General features: G+C 36.1%; 1 protein-coding gene across 9 annotated transcripts in view; it reads right to left on the bottom strand.

The window, feature by feature from the left end:
- The window catches only part of TTC7B (tetratricopeptide repeat domain 7B), a 353,505-nt gene that overhangs the window by 251,175 nt on the left and 75,976 nt on the right, over positions 1 to 26,354 (bottom strand). For 6 of the 9 annotated variants that reach the window (XM_056810528.1, XM_056810526.1, XM_056810525.1 and 3 more), the window contains 2 exons: positions 21,272 to 21,393; positions 20,355 to 20,378 (listed from right to left, as the gene is read on the bottom strand). In XM_056810528.1, coding sequence (XP_056666506.1) covers positions 20,355 to 20,378; positions 21,272 to 21,393 — 146 coding nt within the window. The remainder of the gene's footprint in view (positions 1 to 20,354; positions 20,379 to 21,271; positions 21,394 to 26,354) is intronic. The other 3 variants (XM_007472597.2, XM_016422112.2, XM_001366156.3) reach the window with 1 other exon arrangement.

Below are 26,354 nucleotides of genomic sequence, written 5' to 3'. Positions count from 1 at the left end.
AAACAATTACACAAAGAACTAAATAGCAAGACCATAATTATAGGTAATTTCAAAGTGCATCTTACATACTTGTACAAATCTAATAAAAAGTACAAGGAAGAAATTAGGGATCTGAAAACTGTTAAAAAAAAAACTTGACAAGACAACTTTGACAGTATTTTAAGGAAAATATTTTTCAGCAATTGAAGGCAAATTTATAAAAATTAATCCCTTGGTAAGGCATAAAAGGTCTCATTAACAAATTGAGAAGGGAAGAAATGTTAACTATGTCATTTTCAAACAATAATGTCACAAAATTCTAAACCTTAACGGAAATGTAAACAAAATATAATGGTGACTCAGTAACTAAATTATGAAGACACAGATTGATAAAGATGCATATTTAAAGATAATTATGGCAAAAGATAATAAATTTCATTCAAAAGAGCAAAAGTAGTTTCAATAGAATTTATTTCTAAAAAATTGAGAGCAGGAAGGAAGAAGGAGGAGAGAGGCAGAGATTTAATGAAGCAAATATGCAACTAAAAAACTGCAAATTAGAAATCAAAAGTGAAGAAGAATATTCCAAAAAATGGAGAAGAAATAAAATTATCAGACACTACTATACCTAAATACCAATAAAATATAAAAACAAATAAAATGGATATTTGCATAGATATAAAATATTTGTTACTAAAATTAGAAAAAGATCATCTTAGAAGACCACTCACAGAGGATACAGTAGTATATTCAAAAAACAATCATCATCCAGGAGTTTTACTTGTCCTGTAATAGAGCTACTATATATCAAATTCAGAATTTGAGCCTACTTCTGATTCAAGGGCTGGTGTTTTGGTCCACAGCATGCTGCTTATTATATGCTATATATAATATATATTATGTTATACATATATATGTGTTATATAATTCATTTTATAACTTATATGGATAGACACAACAAAAAAGACTTGGATAAAATAAAGCATTCACTTATTAAAATGCAGGAGGGTGAAAAAAAGCAGCAGAAATAAATATCTTTCTTTCATAGGACCAAAAGATCTAAAACTAAGAACTTGTGTTACTTGTAAAAGAAACAAGACATACGTTTTCCCATTAAGACAAGGAATGAATCAAGAATACTCACTGACACTTCTTAAAATAGGGTTGACTGATTTTCTGGGTGGAGGGAGGCTTAAGGTCACAATTTGGGTAAACCAATCATAGCTTTATAAGAACAACCCCAAAAAATGGAAAAACAGGAGTCTTAAGCTATCTTATTTCAAAGGAAATAATGAAAACTCTATGTGTGTGTATAACATTTAAACAAATGTAAAATACAAAAATTTGATGTTAAAAAAAGAATACTCATTGCTTTCACCATTCTTTGACACAGTTCTAGAAATGTAAGCTACAGCAATAAGAAAAGAGATGAGGGGATCTGAGGGGAAGAGTAAAGGAAAGAAGAAGCTAGTTCTACTACTTATTATTTTTTGACTGACAATCAGCAGATTCAAGTTTTTCTTAAAGTGAAATGTATTAGTGACATCTAAGGTCCCTTCTAGTCCCAAATATATGATACCCTTCTAAGATATGTCTGAAAACAATACAATGATGATTTACATAGAGACATAAAGATAACTTTTAAAAATATGAAAATAATTAAAATTTTCTGTAAAGAAGCAAGATACAAAATAAAAACACTCAACTTCTAAATTTCTCCTTCTTCCTTAATACTCCACCCCTTTACACTTTACATTTCCTTTTGCTCCTTCCCACTATTTCTCTCAGATTAGGCCTTTTGCCTTCCCTTATATAAGATTAAACTGTTCCCACACTAAAGGCTTATTACTTCTGATAATAAGATTTAGTTATCTCTTCTATGAAAGTTCTTTAGTCCCAAAGTTGTTGCAAAAACATGAGATAAGAGAATGAAAGGGCACATATAACAGTCCCAGCTCTCAAAGAACTCATGGTAAGTTATGGAGATGAAATGATATGTTTTATATACAAATTATAAAAAACAAACCAGGAGTCAAAGCCAAAATGATGGAATGAGCAGCAACAATTTTACTTTAGTTCCCCCAATACCTCCTCCACAACCTACATAGGATGCCAGGCTAAATTTTGATCAGGAAAACCAAGAAAAAAATCAGTGAGTTATTTCTACAGCTCAGGCCAACTTAGGAAGAAAAAGAGAGAGGTCTGTGGATAGGGGGTGGGGAGTATGAGTAGAGGCACAATATAGAAGGGATGAATTGGCAACTAGCTGTGGGGACAGCAGTGGGGAGTGAGAGGGAAGCAGCCCAGGGACTGTAAGGGGACTGAACATCTGGGCAAAAAGGAATGCCAACAGATCCCTGCGCTACCACTGGGTATTGGAACAGGTATCATCTGGCAGCTGTCACCTGTTATATAATAATGGGCATGTATTTCTTGCCTTCTCAATGGGTGAGTGAGAGTGTGAGAGACAGAGACAGACAGATAGGCAGAGACAAAGAGAAAGAGGGCTTAGAATTCAAAAGAAAAAGGAAAAAATTTTTAAAGATCAATTTTATCTACCTCTAGATAGATACTGATGTGCAAAATGAAGCATTTTTTCCCTTATTTCCCCATATACTGAATATGGCTACTGCAGAAGATTTTGTTTATTTTGGTTTCAGTTTTCTGTTTTGCATGACTTCATATTTGTAATGAGGATTATATTTCCTGCTTTGTCAATGATGAAGAAGAGGTGAGGGAAGACAGAATTTGTAACTGAAAATAAAGCTAAGTAATAACTGTTTAAAAAACTGAATTTAAAGATCAACATTTTTAAATACAAGAAATGAAAAGAAGTGTCTAAAGACAACAAACATACAATTTCACCTATCATTCATAGTAAAGACCCTAAAAAAATTATTTTACATTGTTTCCTATAGTAAGAATCTCAACAGTCCCAACCTTGAAATTCCATTATCATGAACCAATTATTTGTATTATTTCCAAATGTAAAAAAGAAAAAAAAAACATGAAGTGATACAAGGCAACATTAAAGCTCTGAGAAAGAACAGAAAGTTGGCCTTAAAAGCAGTTACAGAAAAAAATAATAATGAAAATTGTATTCTAACCAGAGTAATTCTAAATTAAAGAAAAACTACCACAGCATGTTCCCAAAATCCAGACATTTCCAAACAGTTGGCAAAATTTTATGCCACACTCATCATTCAGGATGTCCTAGCACTTAAGAACTTCATTCCTTAATAGAAACAAGAGCCAAGAATTCTCAGTCCTTTGGAGGGTTTCAAATAGACCCTTAATATTCTGTCATTTAATCACTTTACAACCCACCTCATCCAAGAGAGTGCAATGATGTCAGAATTCATTACTGTAATCTTGCCAGGACACAAACAGCACAAAACTTTGGCAGGATTTCAAAACCTGGGACTTTGGATATCAGAATATCAGCATGGCTTCTTCAAGCTGTCTGAGTATGCATTCCCATTCAACACGCCATTTTTTCCACTGTCATCTACATGCAGATGACTCTTAAATCTACATAATCAGATCTCATGTCTCTCCTGAACTCTAAGGGGATCACAGATATTCCATCTCCCATTGAATATCCAACTCTCTGTTGAATACATCCACCTGAATGTCCCAGTGGCAATCAACAAGTATTAATTAAGGTATGTGCCAGGTACTGAATTAAGCTCAAGGAATGAAAAAGCAAAAATATGGTCCCTGTCTTCAAGAAGCTCACATTCTAATTCTGGGACAACATGCAAATAACCATGTATATAATACAAGATATAAACAGTTTATATGGAAGGTATGAGCAGCAGGACAAAACCTCCAGCAGAAGGTGAGATGTGAGCTGATTCTTGAAAGAAACCAGGGACTCTAAGAAGTCAAGGTGAGATAAAGCATTCTAGTTGTGGGGGCTAGCCAATAAAAAAGTACAGAGTTGGTGATGAACATCAAAGAGGCTAGTGTATTTGAATCATAGTATAAAAAGGAATAAACTGTAAGAAGACCAGAAAAGAAAGAAGGCCAGGTTGTAAAGGATTTCAAAATACCCTATACAGTTTACAGGGAAAAAAAAATACCATATACAGGATTCTTTATTTGTTCTGGGAGGTAAAATGGAGTCATTAGAGTGGAGGGTGGTTACAAGGTCATATTGACACTTTAGAAAATTACTTCAGCAGCTGATAGATCACAGTGGAAAAAGACCTGAGGTAGCTATAGATCAGTTAGAAGACCATCACATTCACCTAGGGGAAATGGCTGCAGAAGACAGATGCTGTTTATGCAGGATCTTTGCAAAGTCATGCTGCAGAATCAACGGATAGATTCATTTTTTATAAATATTTTAGGTTCATTTTTAATAAAGATGTAAAAATATGACACACTGGTAGTACTCCTTGAGCAGCACCACTGAACCTAAATCCCCATCAGTATGAGAATCACAAGTATCCCTTGCCTATATACACCACCATCACAGAGGACTCAAATTCAACATGTCCAAAAGTGAACTCCTTTGTCCAAATAAATTAAAATACACGAAGCTACATCTTTTAAATGTGTTCAGATTCTGGAAACTTTGTAATCTTCTAAATAGCTCTAAATAACACCTCTTGTTTAAACATTTCAAATTGTTCTATTTGACCACAGAAGACAACTCAACAGCTCTGTGATCTTGGTTACTTAACCCCTCAGTAGTATATGCAAAATATCAATACTAAATCACAAAATGTTCAAAATATTGATATGCTTGTACTAGCTACCTAACCAAGTTATTTTATACAAAGTATTATAGAAATAAGGGCTGTTTATCATCAGCATCATTATCATCATCAAAGAATAGAATGAACTACCTTCAGTGAGAAAGGAAACTTGGGACAGTAAAGACTGGTCTTTAAACAGAGGCTTGGAAAACCATCTTTCAGGGATATTATGTCAAGGATTCATACTTCAGGTAAGGTTTAAATTACATAAATTCTGAGATTCTTTGCTCTTGGGATTTATTGTTCTATGAAAGTATGAAATTTTAGCTAGAAAAGCTCTATCTAGAGGATAGGAGAATATAGAGTAGTGAAAATAACTAATGTAATGTCCTTCCCATGTAAAGATAATGCTTCTATGATGTCAGTGGTAGTCAGCTGATTTTGCTTAAATGTTTTTCCTCAGTAAAAGGGAGGATTCAAGGGGAGAATATATGGAGAAGTTATTGATCTTTTAAGCAAAAAGGCATTAATAATTTTTGTTAAAGAAGAAAAATAAAATGAATGCTTCTGATGCAAGGGTGATGCACTACTTGTCCCATGGTGGTAACAGTTTTGTATGGATCTATCTACATATTCTTCCCCAGTTAGTATCAAAAGGCATAAATTTATGAGAGTGTTGGCTTATAGAGCTAGATTTGGCCATAGAACTATAGGAAATGGGGTTAATAAGGTCCTATTGGAATGAAAACTATTACACTGGCTTCACTAATGGCCTAAATAGCTGCATTTCACAGCCACAGACTGCACACTGAAAATGTGAGTATGATGGGCACACTACTACCAATAGCATGTCCATGATCCTGCGGCTGGTACCCTACCAAACCTGGGTCTGCAGGCCATCAACCCACAGGGCCACCAGCCTCCTTACCCTGGAACTTCACTTCAGCTCCTAGCCCTCTCCTCCTGAAAGTATACTCTACCCCTGTGGCACTCTTCCTCTGAATGGCTGGTTCCCCCAAGTAGCTGTCATTTTAAAGACAAGCCAGTTATGTCTTCTTTCCTCTCTGGGCTCCACTCCTAACTCTCCAGACTTTCTCTACTATGCCCCCATATCGATACCCAACCCTATTAACCAGTGTCTTCCTCTATTAGAACTGAAGTTCCTTGAGGGCAGGGGGCCGCCTTTCATTTGGCTTATAATCCCAGAGCTTTAGCATAGTGTCTGGCACATATAAGGCTTAATTAATACTAGCTGACTTGACTTAAGGCAAGTAATAAAGAGGCAGTATATTATAGTAGAAAAAATACAGAGCAAAGGTTAGCTCTAGACTTACCTCCATCAACCCTAGACACTTTAATCTCCTGGGGATTCAATTTCCTCATAAGATCCTGCCCAACTCCCACTATTCAAGGAATCTTTGAAACTAGTCAAAAATCATGCGACTGATTATAATGCAGGATAAGAATAGGAAGAAAGGAAGAGTAGGAGGGAAACGAAAGTCCCTCTAAGAATGCTCCAAGTGCTGGAACAGAAAAGTAGGTCTATCTAGCCACAACCAATATTATAATTGTTCTAAGGTGCTTACACAACTAAGCTGATTTTCACATAAATGTATATGCTGACCAAAAACAAAAAAAAAGTACCTAGGAGGAAAATTATGTTCCCCACTCATTTTCAATGAAAAACTTTAGTGTTCCTGAAAATATGAGACATCCTTAATCATTTTCTGGTTCTACTTTCATATTTCTTTACACCAGAAAGACAAAATGGGGGGAAAATGCAGCTACAAAATGAATCAGGAAATGTTCCCTAGAAAAATCTAGCAACTTTTAAAAATAGAAAACCCAAATATATGTTAATACCCCAACCTAGGGGTTAAAAATTTCAAGCTATTGAGTTTGACATAAAGGAAAAGCTATCTTTTATTGTATTTTTCTTCCCTATTTCCAAATTTAATCTCCACCTTGTTTTCAGTTATAACACATTTATGATTTGTCTGTGATGTACACAGAGGCTGTGGCTGCCCTTTGGTGGGATAGGATATGAAGTGCCCTAAAAAAGCATTAGTCCATGAGGAAGGAGCTACACTGAGCTTAAGTATATTCACATACTTTGCTGACCAATTTAAATTTAGCAAATTTCTACCTTAAGAGCTAAATATTTAGGGGGCAGCTGGGTAGCTCAATGGATTGAGAGCCAAGCCCAGAGATGTGAGGTCCAAGCCCAGAGATGTGAGGTCCAAGCCCAGAGATGTGAGGTCCTGGGTTCAAATCTAGCCTCAGACCCTTCCTAGCTGTGTGACCTGGGCAAGTCACTTAAACCCCTCATTGCCTAGCCCTTACCACTCTGCCTTGGAACCAATACCAGGTATTGATTCCGAGACAGAAGGTAAGGGTTTAAAAAAAAAACAAAAGAGCTAAATATTTACAGATATAAAAAAGTGAAGCTTGAGGGACTCAAAAAGCAAATGTTTTCAAGTAGTTTACACTATCAAGAAACTAATTCTCTTTCTTGGGTACAGTATAGCTCTAACCTCACCTCACCTCAATAGATGGTTATTAAGCTCCTTTGTACCTTTTGATTTTACAGACAATACCTATAAAAAACAAAATATTAGCAGCTTCCCAAAAATAAAAATGCTATTAAAGTAGTCTCATATGGAAGAGGAAGTGGTGGCAAAAAGGACTGTTCTCAGCACTCTCAAGGCCTTCTGCTGTTGTTTCTCAAGAAAAAAAAAAAGCTGAATTTTCAAAGAGATTTCCTCCATTTAGTACATTCACAGGTTAAGTGAATTATCCAAAGTCACACAACTAGTTATATATTAGAGAAGACAAACCCTGATGAGATTAAAAAAAAAGTTTATGAAGACCTGGAGACCCTCATAATCAATGTGGCAAAAGAAAACAAACTTATAATTTTGGGTGACTTTAATTCCAGAGTAAGCACAGACTATCAGGCATGGAAGGGAATACTTGGGAGGAATGGAGTCAGAAGTGGCAAGAGCAACAATCACTTACTTCTGAAAACTTGTGCATATTATGACCTTGGTGATAAAAAGGTCATGAGATGCATAAGTCTTCAGTAGTGATTGTTGCTCTTGTCATTTTTGATTCTCATTTACGTAAGTGCAATAAAACTTCATAGATGAATCCTTGCAGCAAGCAAGCATTGACATTTAATAGACTATGTCACTGCAAGAAGAAGAGACAAGCAAGATGAGAATGAGAAAGGCAATGTGGCATAAAGTGCTGGACAAAAATAGGCTTATCCTCTCCAACCTAAACATTCATATGCTACAAAAGCTGTGGCCCCAAGGCAAGATGACTATCAAAGGTCTGAACATCAACAGATTAAAGTATTTCTCCATACCCAAAGAGTTTGTTGCTTGAAGGAAAAGCTAAGCCAACACATGGTTGGCAAAAGTGGAGCAGAAAAGAAGTGGGCAGCTTTCAGAGATTTAGTGTACAGTACCACATTTATTCATCTGGGCCAGAACACTCACAAACATCAGAACTGGTTTGATGAAAATGATCTGGAAATTCAGAAGCTACTAAGTGAAAAACAAGAACTCCACAGGATTTACCAGCAGAACAATTCATATATCTCCCAAGGGCATCATCATCAAAATAAAAGTGCTAACAATGAACAGAGATGCAGAATTATTAATTCAGTAAGAAGGCAGATGAAATTCAGTTTTACACTGATAGTCACAACCAAAAGCACTTCTATAGAATCCTGAGGGTTATTTATGGGCAAAAGACCTATGGTGCATCTCAACTAATGACTGCTGATGGATCCATACTAATCATTGATAAGACTATGATCCTGGAGAGATGGGCTGAACACTTCCATAGTGTTCTCAATAGTCCATCATCAACAAATGTTAAAGCCACTGACTGTGTACCTCAGGTTGAAGTCAATCCCTCTCTAGCCAAATTTCCGATTGAAGAAGAGGTTCTGAATGCCATTTATCATGTGGCAAAGGGCCTAGTGCTGATTCTACTCCAACAGAAATTTACAAAGCAAGGGGCCCACAGCTCACACAAAAGCTGACTGAAATCTTCTGGGTTACATGGCAAAATAAGTTTATCCTCCAGTAACTCAAGGATGCCTCCACTGTCCAGCTCTCTAAAGGAAAAGGAAGTAGGTTGTCCTGTGACAATGGGGTGAGGTCCTTCTCTCTCAGTCAATGTCATCAGAAGTACTGCAAGTCCTCCTTCACAGGCTGATCCTTTACTTGGAAGATGCTCAACTCCCAGAAAGCCAGTATGGCTTCAAATAGGACAAGAATAGTGCCTTTGATACTGTCAGTCATAAGGGCTTTTGAAAGATCATAGCAAAATCTGGTTGTCTAGAGAAGTTCATCAGAATTGTATGTCAATTCCATAAGAGCATGTTTGCATGGGTTCTGGATAATGGGCATGGCTCTTCCCAGGCACCAATGGAATGAAGTAGGGTGGCATGCTTGCACAAGGTTTTCAGTGAAGTTGTTGGACAGACACTTTCAATAAGGATGAAAATGGCATCAAGGTTAGCTCCTGCACTGACAGTAAATTATTTAACTTAAAAAGGTTACAAGCGAAGACTAAAGTGGAGGGAGAGTTAGTGGGGTTTTTTTGTTGTTGTTTGTAGGTGATTGTGCAATCCAGAATATGGACTGATTCTTATGACTTGTGCTAATTTTGGCCTGACAATTAACACCAAGAGAATAGAGGTTCTTCCTCCAGTCAACACCACATCATCCATATTTCATCAGTTATAGCAAATGAAAAAATTATAAATACTGAAGATAAATTCACTTATATTAGCAGTATACTTTCAAGGGATGTACAGATAGACAATGAGGCTGATGTGGGCATTGCCAGACCTAGCTCAGTGTTTGGGAGGCCCTAAAGAGAGGTGTGGGAGAGAAGAGATATTAAGCTGCCTTATTTGTGTATGCCTGTAAAACCTAGACACATCATGACATAGGAATTGTTTTAGGAAGATTCTGAATATCATCTGACAAGATAAAATATCAGACAATGAGGTCCCTTCTTGAGCTAAACTGCAAAGCACTCAATTACTGTAGAGAGAACACTTCTTACGGTCAGCCCTGCCATACTGTTCAAATGCCAAATCCATGTTTGCCTAAAAGACTATTTTACAGAGAACTCACACAAGGCAAGCACTCACTTGGAGGTCAGAAGAAGCAATACAAGGACACTCTCAAGGTCTCTCTGAAGAATTCTGGTATCAACTGTGAGACAATGACATAGGACCATCCAACATGGCATGCTGGCAACCAAAGAAGATAGAGTATATATACTCTATGAGCAAAGCAGAATTACAGTAGCTCAAAAGAAAGGTGACACAAATTAAGGACATGTCTATCCCAAATGTTCACCCAGTCTATGGTAGAGTATTCCAAGGTCATATTGATCTGATCAGCTATAGTTGGACACATTGTACCTGACATAATGGTCATTTCTGGTCCTCTTCAAGAATGAAGGACAATTACCACTACCAACCAGCTCCCTCAGAAGTTAAGTGGCCTTCTCAGTATCACAAAGCAGAAATGTACCAGGGATGAAACTTGAATCAGGTTGTCCTGGCTTCAGTGACCCACTCTCTATCCACCAGATCATTTGGTCCACTAATTTGACAGATAAGATGAAGACCAGGGGTCTGAAGGGACTTTCCAATGGCCACCTGTTAAGGGACAAAGCTGAGGTCTCTTGACTCCATTCTAGTATTTTCTCTCCACTCTTTTCTTTAGAAATGTCAAATTGTTAGGAGCAGCATTTTACACTTAGAAAATAAGCCTTCATTTTGCCAGTTGGATTGCAGAATTATTTTTAACTCTTAAAAAAAATGTTTTCATTCTTTTTTAGCAGTACAATGCCCTAACCCAAACTGAATCATCAGTTTTAATGAAACAGAGGCCAGACAAATGCTTTATCACTGTGAATTTTAAAAGTCTCCATCTTGGTCTAGCACCCAAAAAATTGTGCACACCCACACTACACGGGCATGTGCTAGTCAAGGACAAATCAGAAATAACTAACTGCCCACCTGGGCTGTCCTAAGCCAAGCTAGAGCCAACCATTGGCATTTGTGAGACACAGGAAGTGAGGTAGGGAACAGCCTCTGGAATTCGCTCACTTCCTGTGGAGAGAGCGGGACGAGAGTTGGTGTTAGGAGCTTGGACAGGGAGGACGCCCGCAGACAGCTTTCCTTCAGATCACTCATGTGAGTTAAGGACTGATTCTTTCCACCTGGGCCCTTTGGGCCTAAAACTCCCTCTGCCTTGGTCAGAGGCTGAGTAGCCCCTTTCCTTTTTCTCTTCTCTCCTTCTCTCCCTCTCCTTTCCCTACTCCCAGTGTGATTAAACCTCCATAAACTTCATTCTGACTTGAGTGTTTCATTTTAGGAATTTCATAAGTAAATTCCTTGGCGGCCATTGTTCAATATTACATAAATCCCATAGCCACATTTTAACAATTACAGTGCTCATAACCTCTCCCAGAAGCCTAAAATTTCTACCATTACATCACCCTTTAATAATGTCACACTTTAGGGTGGGGGAAATGCCCCACCCCCAGTTTTAATTATCAAACGCCAGGATCATTCTTTTCAGTGATGGATTATATGAGACAATTTTAGAGGAGGAGATAATTGTTTTTCTGTGTATTTCATAAATGCTAGCACTTAAAAAGCTTTTGGAATCTCAGCAGTCTAAAATCTTTATTAACCTTTAGCAAGATATTGTTATTTCACTGTCCTTTAACTTTAGTAAAATAAATGGAGTGGAATTTTTTTTAGTTTAGAGGAAAAAAATCACTTAGTAAATTAATCAATCTAATTGACTTGTTTAATCAAATTTGCATACAAGAATCCTGGTTAGCCACTCTTATCCAACTGTCTACCTTTTTCTGGAAGGCATGATATAATACTGTCGGTCACTAATAATGTCTCAATATGGACTCTTAAAAATATCCAGAAGCCTTAAGTATCAGTATTGCAGGATATTTGATATATTCCAGTTGATTTATGTTTAGGACAATAATTCTCAAACTTTTTGGAATTATGATATTCCCTCTTTTTTAATTTAATTATGTAATTTTATTCTTTCTACCTGCTTCTTTTAACATCCTTCATTTCTCCATCTGCTCCACAAAGTAATCGAGGTAGGGATTATCAATTTAGTTACCTTTTCATCGGGCATGTACCTGCATTAGAAAGCACAAATGCTGCTTCCTCACTTCTCTAGATATTCTGAGAAGTAGCCTTAATAACAGGCTAAGAGACAATTGGGGACAGAGATTTTTAAAAAGACTTTTAACAAAACATTTCCCAGAATCAGAATTGCTAAAACCTAGAGTTGAAGTGAACCTTAAGGGCCACTTAGTACAAACTTGATATGAACAAGAATATCTTTTACAACATAGAAATTGGTCATTCAGACTTTACTTAAGGATTTCAGAAAAAGAAAATCTACACCCCCAACACCGCACATTTTTTCTTCTGGATAGCTCTAACTGTTAGGAAGTTGTTTTTTTTTTCTTTACATCAAACTGGAATTTATCTCTATGATTTTTACCAACTGTTCCTTCACACATTCCATATTGAAATATTGCTTCTGATCTGTAGCATTCACAGAAGTTCTATAAGATCAGTGGTAATAGTTTAATTAGTCCTGACTTACAGCACAACAATAAGGAAAAAAATGTTTAAGCAATATGCAATACCTATGGACCTCCCTCCTGTATCAAGAAGTGAGTTGGGCGAGAATAATCCTCTTAAAGAGTCATGATTCTTCTTCATAATTTTGTAACATTCACTTTTTTTACTTAAATTTTTTATTTTATTGTTTTAGTAATATTTCATTCTTCCCAATTTCAAGTAAAAACAATATTTAACCTTCTTTTTTTTGTTTTCTTGAGTTCCAAATTCTCTCTCTCTCCTTTTTCTCCACTCCCACCTCCCTGAGATATTAAGCAATCTGATATAGTTTAGATATGTGCAATCATAAAAAACATATTCCACATTAGTAATGTTATGGAAGAAAAATACAGACCAAAAATAAATAAATAAATAAATGAAAAACAGTATTCTTTGATCTTCATTCAGGCTCCATCAGTTTTTTTCCCCCCTCTGGAGGTGGAGAGCACCTTTCATCACAACATTCACTTTACATAGTTGTAATCAGTGTGCATATTGTTTTCTTGGCTCTGCTTACTTCATAATGCATCAGTTCATGTAGATCTTTCCAATTGAACATTTCTTACCACGCAATAATATTGCATTAAATCACATATCAGAGTTTGTTTAATCCTTCCCCAAATGATAGTTATCCACTTTATTTCCAATTCTTTGTTATCATAAGAAGTGTTCCTAAAAATATTTTGGTGTATTTGATAACTTATCAGTGGTCTCCTTGAGATATAAGCCAACTAATGGAATCTCCATGTCCAAAAGTATGGACATTTAGGCTCATTTCTTAAAGTGATCAAGAAAAAAAGAAAAGAAACTATATGTTTTAAAATATTTGTAGTAATTCTTTTTGTTGTGGCAAAGGTCTAGAAATTGAAGGGATGTCCATCAGTTGGTGAATGGCTAACCAAATATCATATATGATGGTAATGAATACTATTATGCCATAAGAAATAACAAATAAAATGATGACCAAAAAATGGAAAGACATATATGAAGTGATGCAAAGTGAAATAAACAGAACCAGAAGAACATTGTATGTCATAACAATTCTGTATGATCAATTGTGAATGACTTAACTATTAACAATTCAAGGATTCAGGGCAACTCCAAGGAACTCATGACAAAAAAGGATATCTACCATCTTAAAAGGAATAAATGGAGTCCAAATGCAGATTGGAACATACCATTCTTCACTTTATTTCCTCCATGAATTTTCTCTAGTGTAAGTAATATGTCCTGTTTCACAATATAACAAACAGGAAAATATGTGTCAGATGATAATATATGTGCAATTGATATCATATTACCTGCTTCTTGGGAAGGAGGAAGGGTGGGAGAGAAGAAAATTATGGATTGCAAAATGTCAGAAATCATATTAAAAATTGTAATGTAATTAATTGATATGTAATCTGGAAAAAAAATTAAAGATAATTAGCCAGGATGTAGAATGTAAGCAGTGGCAATGGAGCCTATCATCTGAACCTATCACCTCGGCCTTTTCAATTAGCATTGTGCTACAACCAAATTAATAATGCCATCATAGACATTTTAAAAACCAAGTCGTGCATTTTATTTATCCTCTGCCTCCAAGGTATCTGTAAAATCCTTCTTCAAGCACTCTATCTAATCCTCCTTCTTCACCGCCATTCCTATTTAAAGTATCCCCTAGAAAAGAGTGTGCCAAACATATGGCCCACACTATCCAAGGTAGCTGAATTATATTAAAATCTAACTGAGAAATATTTAATAAAACAAATAAAAGATGGGTCTTAATATGTGGTTTTTGAAAAATTCTCTCCCCAGTTCTATTTGAGTTTGACATCCCTGCCCTAGGAAACTAACTGCATACCCAGAAGACACTACTGCCTAGTTTTTTCAGGAATCAATTTTTGAAAGCTAAACATAGTGATACATTCTGGAAAAGAAAGTAAACCATGTATTCAGGAGCAATCATGTCCTGAGAAAAGAAACAAACTTGGGGCAGCTAGGGGGCTCAGTGGCCTGCAGGCCAGGAGGACCTGGGTTCAAATCTAATCTCGGACACTTTTTCCACTCAAGCCCAATTGTCTGGCCTTTACCATTCTTGTGCCTTGGAACCAATACTTAATAAGAGTTTCACCTTAGATGGTAAGGGTTTATTGAGAGATGGACACAGTGAGAGCCAAAAAGACCAAGTTCCAAAAGAAACCAACATAATCATTCTGATTTCATTTTCAAAAATTCAATGTTATTTTATAATTTATCCTAGTGACAGTGAAATCTTAACTAGTTGAAAAGTGACAAAGATGCATGAAATGCCTTTAGTTTTCTTTGTTAATTGGAGGTACTTGCATATTCAAAAATACCATAAATTGAATAATTCACATTACACGCACACATTCCATAGAAACTATGGCTGCAATTTAATTACTAAAGAAGCATTTTTTGCTCACAAAAATGCCTACTCTAGAAACCTGGATTAAATTCCTTAAGTTAGCTATTGAGAGTTTTATGCAATGTAAGAAATTACACTAGTCACAATTAAATCTGACTCTTTTTTTTCTCTAACCCTGAAAACCCCATCCTAATGACTGGTGATTAAATTGTTCTCCATCTTCAATATAATTCACTTAAATTAGTGGCTGATCACATAAGCAATCATTTTAAATGTCTGTTTATAGAAACACAAATTAATCCATTTAAAGAGTTTTTATATGAGAATGAACAACAGAAATCAAAAGGAGTCCATTTTTTTTCAAGAACGTATTTAACTGAAACACAACTTTGACAGCATTTCCACAGAATCAAGTATCCAGTTAAGTCAGAATCATGTTGATCCACATACAAACTATACTTTCCCCCAAAATGGGTTTACATAAACTAGTCTATAATGGCTTACTTTTCAGCATATAAATATTTCCCATTTTTCCTTTAAATGAGAATATATTTTAGAAATGTAGCCTATATCAGAGTGGCCTATATTAAAATCAATGTGGTAACTATTACTATGTGCTTGCTCACTTCAAAACAAGGAGGTAGGCTTTGTCCTCTGATGATTTCTAGTCTAAGGCTGATTATCACTAAGCCATTAACAACTGTGCAACAGGTTAAGTACTGAAGTAAGCCACAAGAACATGCAAGACTCCTTTCCCTGCCTTCAAAGAGTATATAATCTAGTAGGGACTGTAAAATCATAACGCTGCAGAATGAAGATCTGGAAGGAACTTTAGAAGTCATCCAGTCCCATCCATTACCCCCATTCTATAGTCAGCAATATGAAATCAACTCTGGCAATCACATCTTCCACCCTCCCTGCCCCAAATCCTCCACCATTTAGGGAGGGTCCCCAAGGAGATACACATCAGTATTTGTAACTCCACTACTTTCCAAGGCTTGATCATCTCTAGAAACTCATCATTCTGCTCTATGAAACTAACTGTAAAACTCTTACCTCCTCAGATCATCTTTCGACCCAACAGTAGGGCTTCATCAAACCCCTTTAACCTTTCTCCCCACCCTTTTTCAACTTCTTAAATGCGCCCTCCTATCCCATTAAATTATGAGGTTCTTGAGGAAAGAGGCTGTCTTATGCTCTTCTTTGAATCCCAGTACTTAGCATAGTGTGTGGCACATGGTAAATACTCAATAGAACATTACTATTTATTTATACATAAAATTACGTTCACATTAGAATGTGCTAATACATAAGAGCACAAAGAGCTACAAAATCATAAGAGGAAGAGAGACCATGCCAGGTTGGGTAAGGGGGCCAGAGAAGGAGTCAGAGAAAGTGTAATTAAAGAAATGTCATCTAAGCCAAGTGAATTTTGATGGATGGGATGAATATTAACACATGGGAATGTATATAGTTATTCTAAAGGTAAGAAATACCATGAACAAAAGTCTCAAGAAGAAAAGGAATGGAATATCACAGAACCACTGAATTTCAGTCCTCAGAGATAACTTAGTCTAAAACTCATTATAAAGAAAGGAGACCTTGAGAAATTAAATGACTTACTTAAGAAAACAAAGTGATTAGAGCCAGTCAAAATGTTTGAAGCAGGATGATTAGACCAGTTTTTCTCGAACACAATGCATTACTGGGAATAGAGTGAAATAAAGTCGGTTAAGTGACTTGGAGGCAAATGAAAGGTCTTGAATGCCAGGCTTTTTAGAGTGTCATAGCTTCCTCCAATCAGCAAGCTTTTTGCCACCTTCAGCTGGAAGATATAAACAGATGCTCCCAAACTGGTCAGACAAAAGGTACCTTGTAACAGAAGGAGTAACACAAATTTATTTTGACAAATATTTGTTGCAATCAGTTGTTCTCTCCTTCCAATGAAGACAGAACAAAAAGAAGTAATCTATTTTGGCATGAATGACTTTGCTAAGATACAGAGAGATAGCTAGACAGAGATGCTGAATACATTAATAAAAAATACTTCAAACTCCCCAAATCATAAATGGTCAAAGGATATGAACAGACAGTTCTCACATAAAGAAATCAAAACTATCTATAGTCATATGGAAAAATACTCCAAATCACTCCTGATTAGAGAAAAGCATATTAAAACAACTCTGAAGTGTCACCTCACACCCGTCAGACTGGCTAATATGACAGAAAAGACAATGACAGATGTTTGAAGGGATGTGGGAGAATTGGGACACTAATGCACTGTTGGTGAAGCTGAAAACTTAAAAAACAATCTGGAGAGCAACATGGAACCATGCACAGAGGGCCATTAAATTATGCATATCCTTTGGTCTAGTAATACCACTATTAGACCTGTATCCCAAAGAAACTAAAGAAAAAGGATTTATATGTACAAAAATATTTATAGTAGTTTTTTTTATAATGGCAAAGAAATGGAAATCAAAGGGATGTCCATCAGTTAGTGAGTGGCTCAACAAGTTGTGGTATATGATTATAATGGAATACTACTGTGCAATAAGAAATGATGATCAGGATGATTTCAGAAAAATCTAGAATTGTACAAACTGATGCAAAGTGATCAGAACCAGGAGATCACTATACAGAAACAAAAATATTGAACAATGCACAACTGTGAAGGTCTAAATTATTATCATTGATACAAGGATCCAAGATAACCCCAAGATTAAAAACCCCGAGCATGAAAAAATGCTATCTATAGCCAGAGAAGGAACTGTCAGAATCTGAATGCAGCTCAAAGCACACTGTTTTTCACTTTATTTCTTTGCTGAGTTTTTCTTTTAATTGCAAGATATGTACCTCTTCTTTCATGATATGAGGAATATGGAAATATGTATTGCATGATGGTACTAGTATAACCTATATCAGAGTATTTACCATCTTTATCATTCCTTTCTCTCAAAGCTTAGCTCGGGTTAGATTTCTTTCCTTGATTCTTTCCCAAAGTCTCCAGCTAAAAGGAGTCCCAGATGTCCCATTAACTAGCTGTGTGATCTCAGACAACTCACTCCAGATCAACAAATTACCAAAAAGCAGATTGGACTAGATGATAAACAATCAAATACTTGTAGAATTGAACTGAATTAAATCATATCTAAGGTATAAATTCCTTAAATCTTCCCCTCAAATTCCATCTTAACTGCTCCTGTGAATTTATCATACTGTGCCCTGTAAACTTTAAGACCTTTAAAGCAAAAACTATGCAAATTTTCTCTATATCCCCTTTGTGCTGTATATGTTAGTTATATGATAAATGTTTGAAAAACTGAATGTTGAAGGAAGAAGGATGAACAAAATAGGCTCTTAAGGTACTTTCCAAATATACTATGGAATGACTGAGGTTTTCTTGCACCAAGCAAGATACAGTAATATTCTGACGCCTATTCAATAAATAGATCAATCCCAAGAGCAACATTTTGGCAATCATTTTGAGAGAAGATGGGAGGTCATAAGGGAAAAAATCAGTTAATATAAGTCCAGTGAATGCTGGCAATGACACTCATGAAGCTAGAAGAAATATTTCTCAAGGATAAGGTGTCCTTTATAATTCTTTTATTTGTTAAATTCATGTTGTTACGTTTCCCACAACTGAAAAATCAACCCAAATTCCCATCTGTCTCCCTTCATTCCAGGAACACAGAGGAACTGGAAGTTTTTTTGTACCTCCAAAAATAAAATAGGAGCCAATTCAGAGGACACTAAGATGATGTAGGAGTGAGGCAGTAGGAAAGCAGGATAATGTAAACAGGAAATCCTTCATCATTATCAGCAATATCAACTCTAAATACTAAAACCATTTAGTCTGGTTTCTACTACAGCAATGCTTTCAGCATTTTGAATACTGACTTGATAGTAATGTTTGATAACTGTTAGAAGGGTTTCTCTACATCACCAAACTGAAAATCCATCCAAACTGGTTCTTTCTAGAGCCACAAATACTCACAGTTCATTCATGCCAACTTGTAGATACTCTCCCTAAGACTATGATGACAAATTTCTGTCATGCATGGCTTATAAAGCACTTTCATATTTTTGTAAAGACAATATCAAAATAGTCAAGTCAAAAGACTGATGTCTTTCCTCACACTGGTATTTTGTGATATTAAACCTAAATTCAATGGTCAAAAACTCTTTTATCTCTTCTGTAGAAGCAAATAAACATCACCATTATCAAACAGTTAAAATTCAAAATCCAACAGTGTCATTGAGCAATTTAGGAAACAAATGTTAAGTTCCCTGAAAAGCACTAAATTTCCTTAAGACCATGATAATTGGTAGTAGAGCATGAGTGAGGGAGAAGAGACATCATGGGGTTAAATTTAATCAATAAATTATTGGTCAATTAACAGCAAAACTCTGATTATTATTTTTAAATGTCAGTTGACACATATAGTTAGAATTGTCAGGAAAATAGATTGCAGTGTCTTAGTTTCCTCCTCACCCACCACCCACCCCACCTCATACCTCATACTTTGCAACCTCAAGCACTGAATTTCAGGAGATGAAAGTATCCAAGACCCAAATTAATGAAGTCCTTCCCTTAAAAGCTTGTCACTTCCTTAACACTGTATAGGGTTCATCAGAGTTGAAGAAAGTTGAAAAGAAGAAGGGGATATTGGGAGGATTTTTGCAATAAGAAGCCTTCTAATTTAAGAAAGAAAAATGGAAAAAGAGCAAAATGTTCCATTTTCCATTTGCTACTATTTATAATAGCAAATAAGCTAGACTATAATGCTATACTCAAAAAGTCATGCATTTCTCTATCTCACTCCATTGAAGATGAGATAAAACTCAGGGAGCATTTTCATGCCAAAGCCAACTGTTTCAAACCTTGGAGCCTTTTCCTCAAGTTTATATACTGGGTCCTCTCAAACCCAATCCACAATAATGGATGTTTCCCCAGTTATCTTTCAAAAAGTAAAAAAAAAATTTAAAGACTAAGTTCCCCTTTCTTGCTCAGGCTGGAAGTGCCAGGAAGACTCACCAGCTTGATCTCACTACTGATCAGCATAGGAGATTTGACCCAATCCTTTTCCAACCAGGGTCAGCAAACCCCATCTTTGGGCAATATGATGGCCCTGATCCCAAGGACTCACCATACTAATGCCAAACTAAGTGGGGACATTCAATCAGCTTGTCCCACTACAGCTCAAAATTCCTGAGCATAAGCGATCCTCCAGCCTCAGCTTCCCTAGTAGTGAGGACCACAGGCATGTGCCAACATGCCTAGCCAATGATTTATCCTTATCAGAAATATAGCAGCCACCTGCTCTCCCACTACAAAAAAAGAATACATGTCGGCATTGTGCCATCTATGCAAATAAAATTCTTGCTTCTGCAAAATGTGGCCCAAGTTTTGAAGCACTTAAAAATGAAAAGAAGGATGAATACCTTTGTTCATTTTGTGAAGACTGGAATTTATGTCCTTTCTACCTTACAAAGCACGTTCTAAAGGAAGGGTAAAGAACAATAAAGGACATTCCATGCAGAACCTAAGAGGGACTAAAGGTGATTCAACCAACAATGTTCAGATACATACTGTTGATCTTCATGTACATCTATCCTGCAGCACATTGTTAAAAATAAGCAACAATGGAAGAGATTTGGAAAAAGATTATGACGTTTATCATATGGCTTTTGCCACAATATGAACCACCTAAACCAAATGCTTTAAAACAGTAGTATCAAATTCAAATAGAAACAGAATTCTGGGGCCAGGTGCTAACTTGGAAAACCATGAATTAAATTATATTTGTTGTACCATATTTTTATTCATTTTGTTAAACATTTCTAAATTGTATTTTAATCTGGTTTTGCAGCACTCAAGAGTTTTGTAAGCCCCAATAGGCAAGGCAAGTGAGTTTGACACCTCTACTTTAGATAATCAAAAATATTATAATCATTATACACTTAAGCTTTAAAATAATATCTTGAATTTAAAAGGAGAGATATTGGCAATACCCAACAAGGATATACGTGGGACTACTCACTTTGGTTGTGCTTCAATTGGTATTTTTAAAATGCTGAAGATAGGTAGAGTCTGTATGACATGACAATGCCAGTGTACAAAGGAAGGAGTTCTTGCACACTAAGGGAAAAAGTACCCAAGGACGGTTCCCTTTTCTTGAACTGATCGTGGGTCTTTGCCGTGTCATGACTCATAAGAAAAGCCTACCCATTCCCTCACAAACCCATGCCACTTTTGACTCCCTGATAAAGCACCTTGTTCCCATCCTCTACTGCCATATATCTAGAAGGGACAGAGCCAGGGCCAATAAGGAAGAATGAGCTGGGCTCTTTTTCCTGATCTTTACAGAGCTGCCTAAAATACTCCCATTCTAGTTCACGTTTTAAACAGCTTGCTTTGTACAGAAACTAAGCTAAAGATAGCAGAACAAGGCTTCCTATTTTTATCCATTAGAAGGAGCAGAGCTAGAAAAGGACCAAAAATCTTACCCATTTTTGAAGTAAAGGACATGGGCTCTCTGTAGTCCTGTTTCTAGGAAAAAACCTAGTTCTTGATCATGGAGTGCAGGCCCAGGCTTAGGACTTCTATTTTGAATATTAGTAATGAGTACCTGGAGGGAGAGAAGATAAGTAATCAGGTATATTCCTTACGTCCACTTCTTCTCTCTTCAAAACTACAATATTTTTTAAAATCTAGTTTAAGACAAAAAACAAAGGCATAAGCCTAGATTTAATGCCACCCAGTAATAGTAGGAAGCAAAGTAGGAAGGCTTTCCTAAGCCAGGTACACACACAAAACTCTCCCACATAAGGTGAAGCTCACAGAGGTGGGGCTCAAGGTGAATGACAGAAATAGAGGGGAAGATGGTCTCAAGGAAGAGCAACTGAAGTAGAATAGCTCCATGGGAACTGATGCAGAGTGAAATGAGCAGAACCAGGAGAACATTATACACAGAGACTGAAGACATTGTGGGATAATCAAATGTACCAGGCTTTGCTACTAATAGCAATGCAAGGATCTGAGACAATTCTGGGGGACATGTGAGAAAGAATGCTATCCACATCTAGAGAAAGAACTCTTCCGAGTAGAAATGCAGAAGAAAACATATGATTTATTACTTGCTTGTATAAGTATAGGATTTGGAGGTTTGGTTTTTTAAATTACTCTATTACAAAAATGAATAATATGAAAATAGGTTTTGAGTGATAATACCAAGTGGAATTACTTGCCAGCTCTAACAGGGGGGAGGGAAGAGGGGAGGGAGACCACATGAATCATGCAACCTTAGAGAAAAAAAATAAAAACTTTTCTGCTTTATTCTCCCTGTTTCCCAAATAACCATTGTCCCTACAAAATAAATAAATAAATGAATGAATGAATGAATGAATGAATGAATGAATGAATGAATAAATAAAATGAAGTGAAATTTACAGTTTAAAAAAAAAAATCCTTAGGCCTAAGGGGGCTTACAGGCAAGCAGGAAGGAGCTACCAAAGACAGGTTGACCCCACTCCCCCAATCACAAACACAGTCAGAGGGGCTTTTCATAGAAGCACAGAACATGAGAGGGATCATTTACCAATGAAGAAACCCAAAGAGAGAAAGCAAATATGCCCAAGGTCAGAGAGGTAAGGAAAAAAAAGAAGTTAAGGGTGTGCCCTAGACTGCCTCTTAAACAACTAGGGAATAATTTTTATAAAATCTGAAACTTAGACGATAAAGTGAGAAATCCCATTAACAAATTGTGGAATGTAGATATAATGAAATATTATTGCATTGTAAAAATTGACCAAAAAGATTATTTCAGAGAATCCTCAGGTGTATGAATTGGAATTAAGTGAAATGAGTATAAACAAGATAACAATATATGCCAGGACAACCACCTGGTAAAGAAAAAAAATTTGAAAGAGTTAAAAATTCTGATCAAAGCAATTACCAGCCATGTCTCCAATGGATATAATGATGAAACACTTTACCCACCAACTGACAGAGAGGTGACGGGCACAGACATACATACATTTTTGGATATAACAACTATGTGAATTCATTTTAAGTGACTATGCTTATTTGCTATTGGAGTTTGTTTTCGTTTTGTTCTTTGCTTTCTTGGGAGGTTGAGGGGAAAGGAGGTTAGCAATAATGATGCCAAAACATAAAAGAGAGAGCCACTGAAACAGTTTTTTAATGCAAAGAGAATTCAGAAGTATAGACAAGCAGTATAATTTTGTAAATAGTGTAAATTTTATTATATACTTTTTTAAATGAAGCATTATGAAAGATTTGCGGTTTCATATTGAATACTCTTTGCATACTGCTTTGTGTACAGAGATTGCTTTTGGAAGAGCATTTAAGTTCAGAATTTTAAAAAATTTAAGGTAAGTCAAGATGGCTGAGTAAGAGGGGAAATTCACCTGAGCACTCCCAATTTTACCTCCAAACAACTTTAAAATAACACCTCAAAACAAATTCTAGAAATGCAGAACCAAGAAAGGGACAGAGTAAAATAATATTCCACCTTAAAACAATTTAGAAGGTCAGTAGAAAAGGTCAATTTTAATGGGGTGAGAATGGAGCATATTCCAGCACAGGCCTTGGGTGCAACTGAATCAGTAGCAGTGGCTTCCCAAGATCTCAGCCCACAGATCATAAGGGAGTCAGATAACTTATCAGAAGGACATTAAAGGGTATTTTTGTTGGCAATTGGTGCAAGACTCTGTCGCATTGCACATATATGGATCCAGGTAGCAATCTCAGGGAAAGAAATAGCAGTAGCAGGAGTGGGGATCCTAATCACATTTCCATGGTGGAAAAGAAAGCTTATGGTCATTCACAGACCCTACCATGAGCCAGGAGAGTAGTGATGACACTTCTCCTTGGATCATAACCTTCTTGGAAGAACCAAAAACTTACAGACCTCTAGAACTATCTCTGAAAACGGCCACACAAAATAACCGAAGCTTGGGACAATGCCCCCCTCCACTCCAGGAGCAGAGCCCAACTTTAACATTAACTTAAGTTAAGAAATGGAATGGAAAAATGAACAAACAACCGAAAAAGAACCTGATTCTAGAATGTTACTATGATCACAGGGAAGGTCAAAATACAAACTCAGAAGAAGCCAATAAAATCAAAATACCGACCAATAGAACCTTCAAGAAAAACGTGAATTGGTCTTAGACCCAAAAAAGGAAAGAGAATTCTTGGAGAGGAGAGCTCAAAAAGGATTTTAACAATAAAATAGGAGAGGGGGAGAAAAAAGCTGGGAGAAGAAATAAGAATAATGCAAGAAAATCGTGAAAAAATAGTCAACAGGTTGGTAAAGGAGGCACAAAAAATATACTGAAGAAAACAACATCTAAAAACAGAATAGGGAGGGAGCAGTTAGGCAGCACAGTGAATAAAGCTCCAAGCCTGGAGACAGGAGGAGCTTGCTTCAAATGTGGTCTCAGACATATCCTATCTGTGTGATCCCGGGCAAGTCCCTTAACCCAAGTAGGTAAAGTGCTAGCCACTCCTCTGTCTTAGAAGTGATACTATGCCAGAATGTAGGGGTTTAAAAGCAAAAATAGAAGAGGCCAAATGGTAAAAGAGGCATAAAAATCCAATGAAGAAGAGAACTTCTTAAAAAGTAGAATTTTCCAAATTGGAAAAAGATATACAAAAATTTGCTGAAGAAAATAACTTCATAAAAATCAGAATTGGGTAAGTGAAAGCTATATTATACATCAAGAAACAACAATAACAAAAAACAAAATCAAAAGAATAAAAAAGAGGAAAATGGGAAATTACTTGTCTATAAAATAACTGATCTAGAAAATACATTCAGGAGAGAGAATCTAAGAATTAATGGATTATCTAAAAGCCACAGGGGGGAAAAAAACCAAGCCTAGACATTATCTTTAGTAACACAATGAATAGAGTACCAAGCCTGGAAATGAGTGTTCCTGGATTCAAATCTGGCCTCAGACACTTCCTAACTATATAACCCTAACCCCTGCCTAACCCTTATCACTCCTCTGTCTTGGAATCAATATGTAGTCTCTTTTAAGACAGAAGGTAAGGGTATTTATTTAAAAAGATAAGAATAGAAATTATCAAGGAAAACTACCCTGATATCCTAAAATCTAAGGAAAAATAGAAATTTAAAAAGTTCACTGATTAACTCCTGAATGATATCCCAAATGAAAACTCTCAGGAATATTATAGCCAAATTTCGGAGCTACCAGGTCAGGGGGAAAATATTATATGCAGTCAGAAAGAAAAAATTCATTTATTAAAGAGCCAGTCAAGAGAACAGAAGATTTAGCAGCTTTGATAGTAAAGGATTAGAGGATTTGAAAAGTAATACTCTAGAAGGGAAAGGAGCTAGGACTACAACCAATCAACACCTACCCAAAATAATTGAGTATAAATAACCCTTCTGGAGGAAAAAAAATGGTTATTTAATGAAATTGAGGACTTCCAAAGCATTCCTGATCAAGAGATCAGAAGTGAATAGAAGGGGGCAGCTGGGTGGCTCAGTGGAGTGAGAGCCAGTCCTAGAGACGGGAGGTCCTAGGCTCAAATCTGGCCTCAGACACTTCCCAGCTGTGTGACCCTGGGCAAGTCACTTGACCCCCATTGCCTAGCCCTTACCACTCTTCTGCCTTGGAGCCAATACACAGTATTGACTCCAAGACAGAAGGTAAGGGTTTAAAAAAAAAAAAGAAGTGAATAGAAAATGTAACTTTCAAAAACAAAACTCAAACATAAGAGGGTAAATAGGGAAAGAGAAATCATAAAAGATTCAGCAAGGTTAGACCATTTACATTTCTACATTGGAAGATAAGACTTGTAATTCTCCTAATAACTTTCTCATTATTTGAGCAGTTAGAAGAAGCAAAGACAGAGAGAGGGCATGGGTATGAGTTGACTATGAGATGATATCTAAATTTTTTTTAATTTAAAAGCCATCAAAATAGGGAAACAAAAGCATTTATTACTGTTTCTAGCACTAAACAGACTGCTTTAAACTTTTAAGGCCAAAAGGCTCAAGAAGCAAAAATAATGGAGAAGTAACATCAAAAGAAGAACAAAGCCTATTCCAAGGGTCATTCAAGTAAAGTAACCTTCAGCACTTCTCATAGGCTGGTTAATATTTCCTTGTAGAATATATGCTAGAAGTTTAAAAAAAAAAAAACTTCTCAAATATCATGTGAAGGTTTTGCCCTAAAACCAAGAAATAAATAAATACATAAATTCAAGAGCAAGAATGGGACAAATGGAAGGAGAGATGGAAAGAAGAAAGGAAGATTTATTAAGTATATACTATGTGCCAGCCACTGTTTGAATATTAATCTCATTTGATCCTCAAAATAAGTCTGAGAAATGGGTGCTATTATTACTCTCATTTTATAGTTTAGAAAACTGTAGTAGACAGAGTAACTTACCCAGAGTCACAGTTCCATTAAGCACTGAAGCTAGATATAAACTAAGGTCTTCCTGACTCCAGGCCAAACACTCTATTCAATAGACCAAACTGATGTACAAACATATACAAATATCTCTTAAGTCTAAATATATATACGTTAT

Source organism: Monodelphis domestica, chromosome 1 (genome assembly GCF_027887165.1).
Source record: "Monodelphis domestica isolate mMonDom1 chromosome 1, mMonDom1.pri, whole genome shotgun sequence".
Taxonomy (NCBI): domain Eukaryota; kingdom Metazoa; phylum Chordata; class Mammalia; order Didelphimorphia; family Didelphidae; genus Monodelphis; species Monodelphis domestica.
Note: the sequence above shows the minus strand (reverse complement) of the source record. Positions and strands in the feature narration are given on the sequence as shown.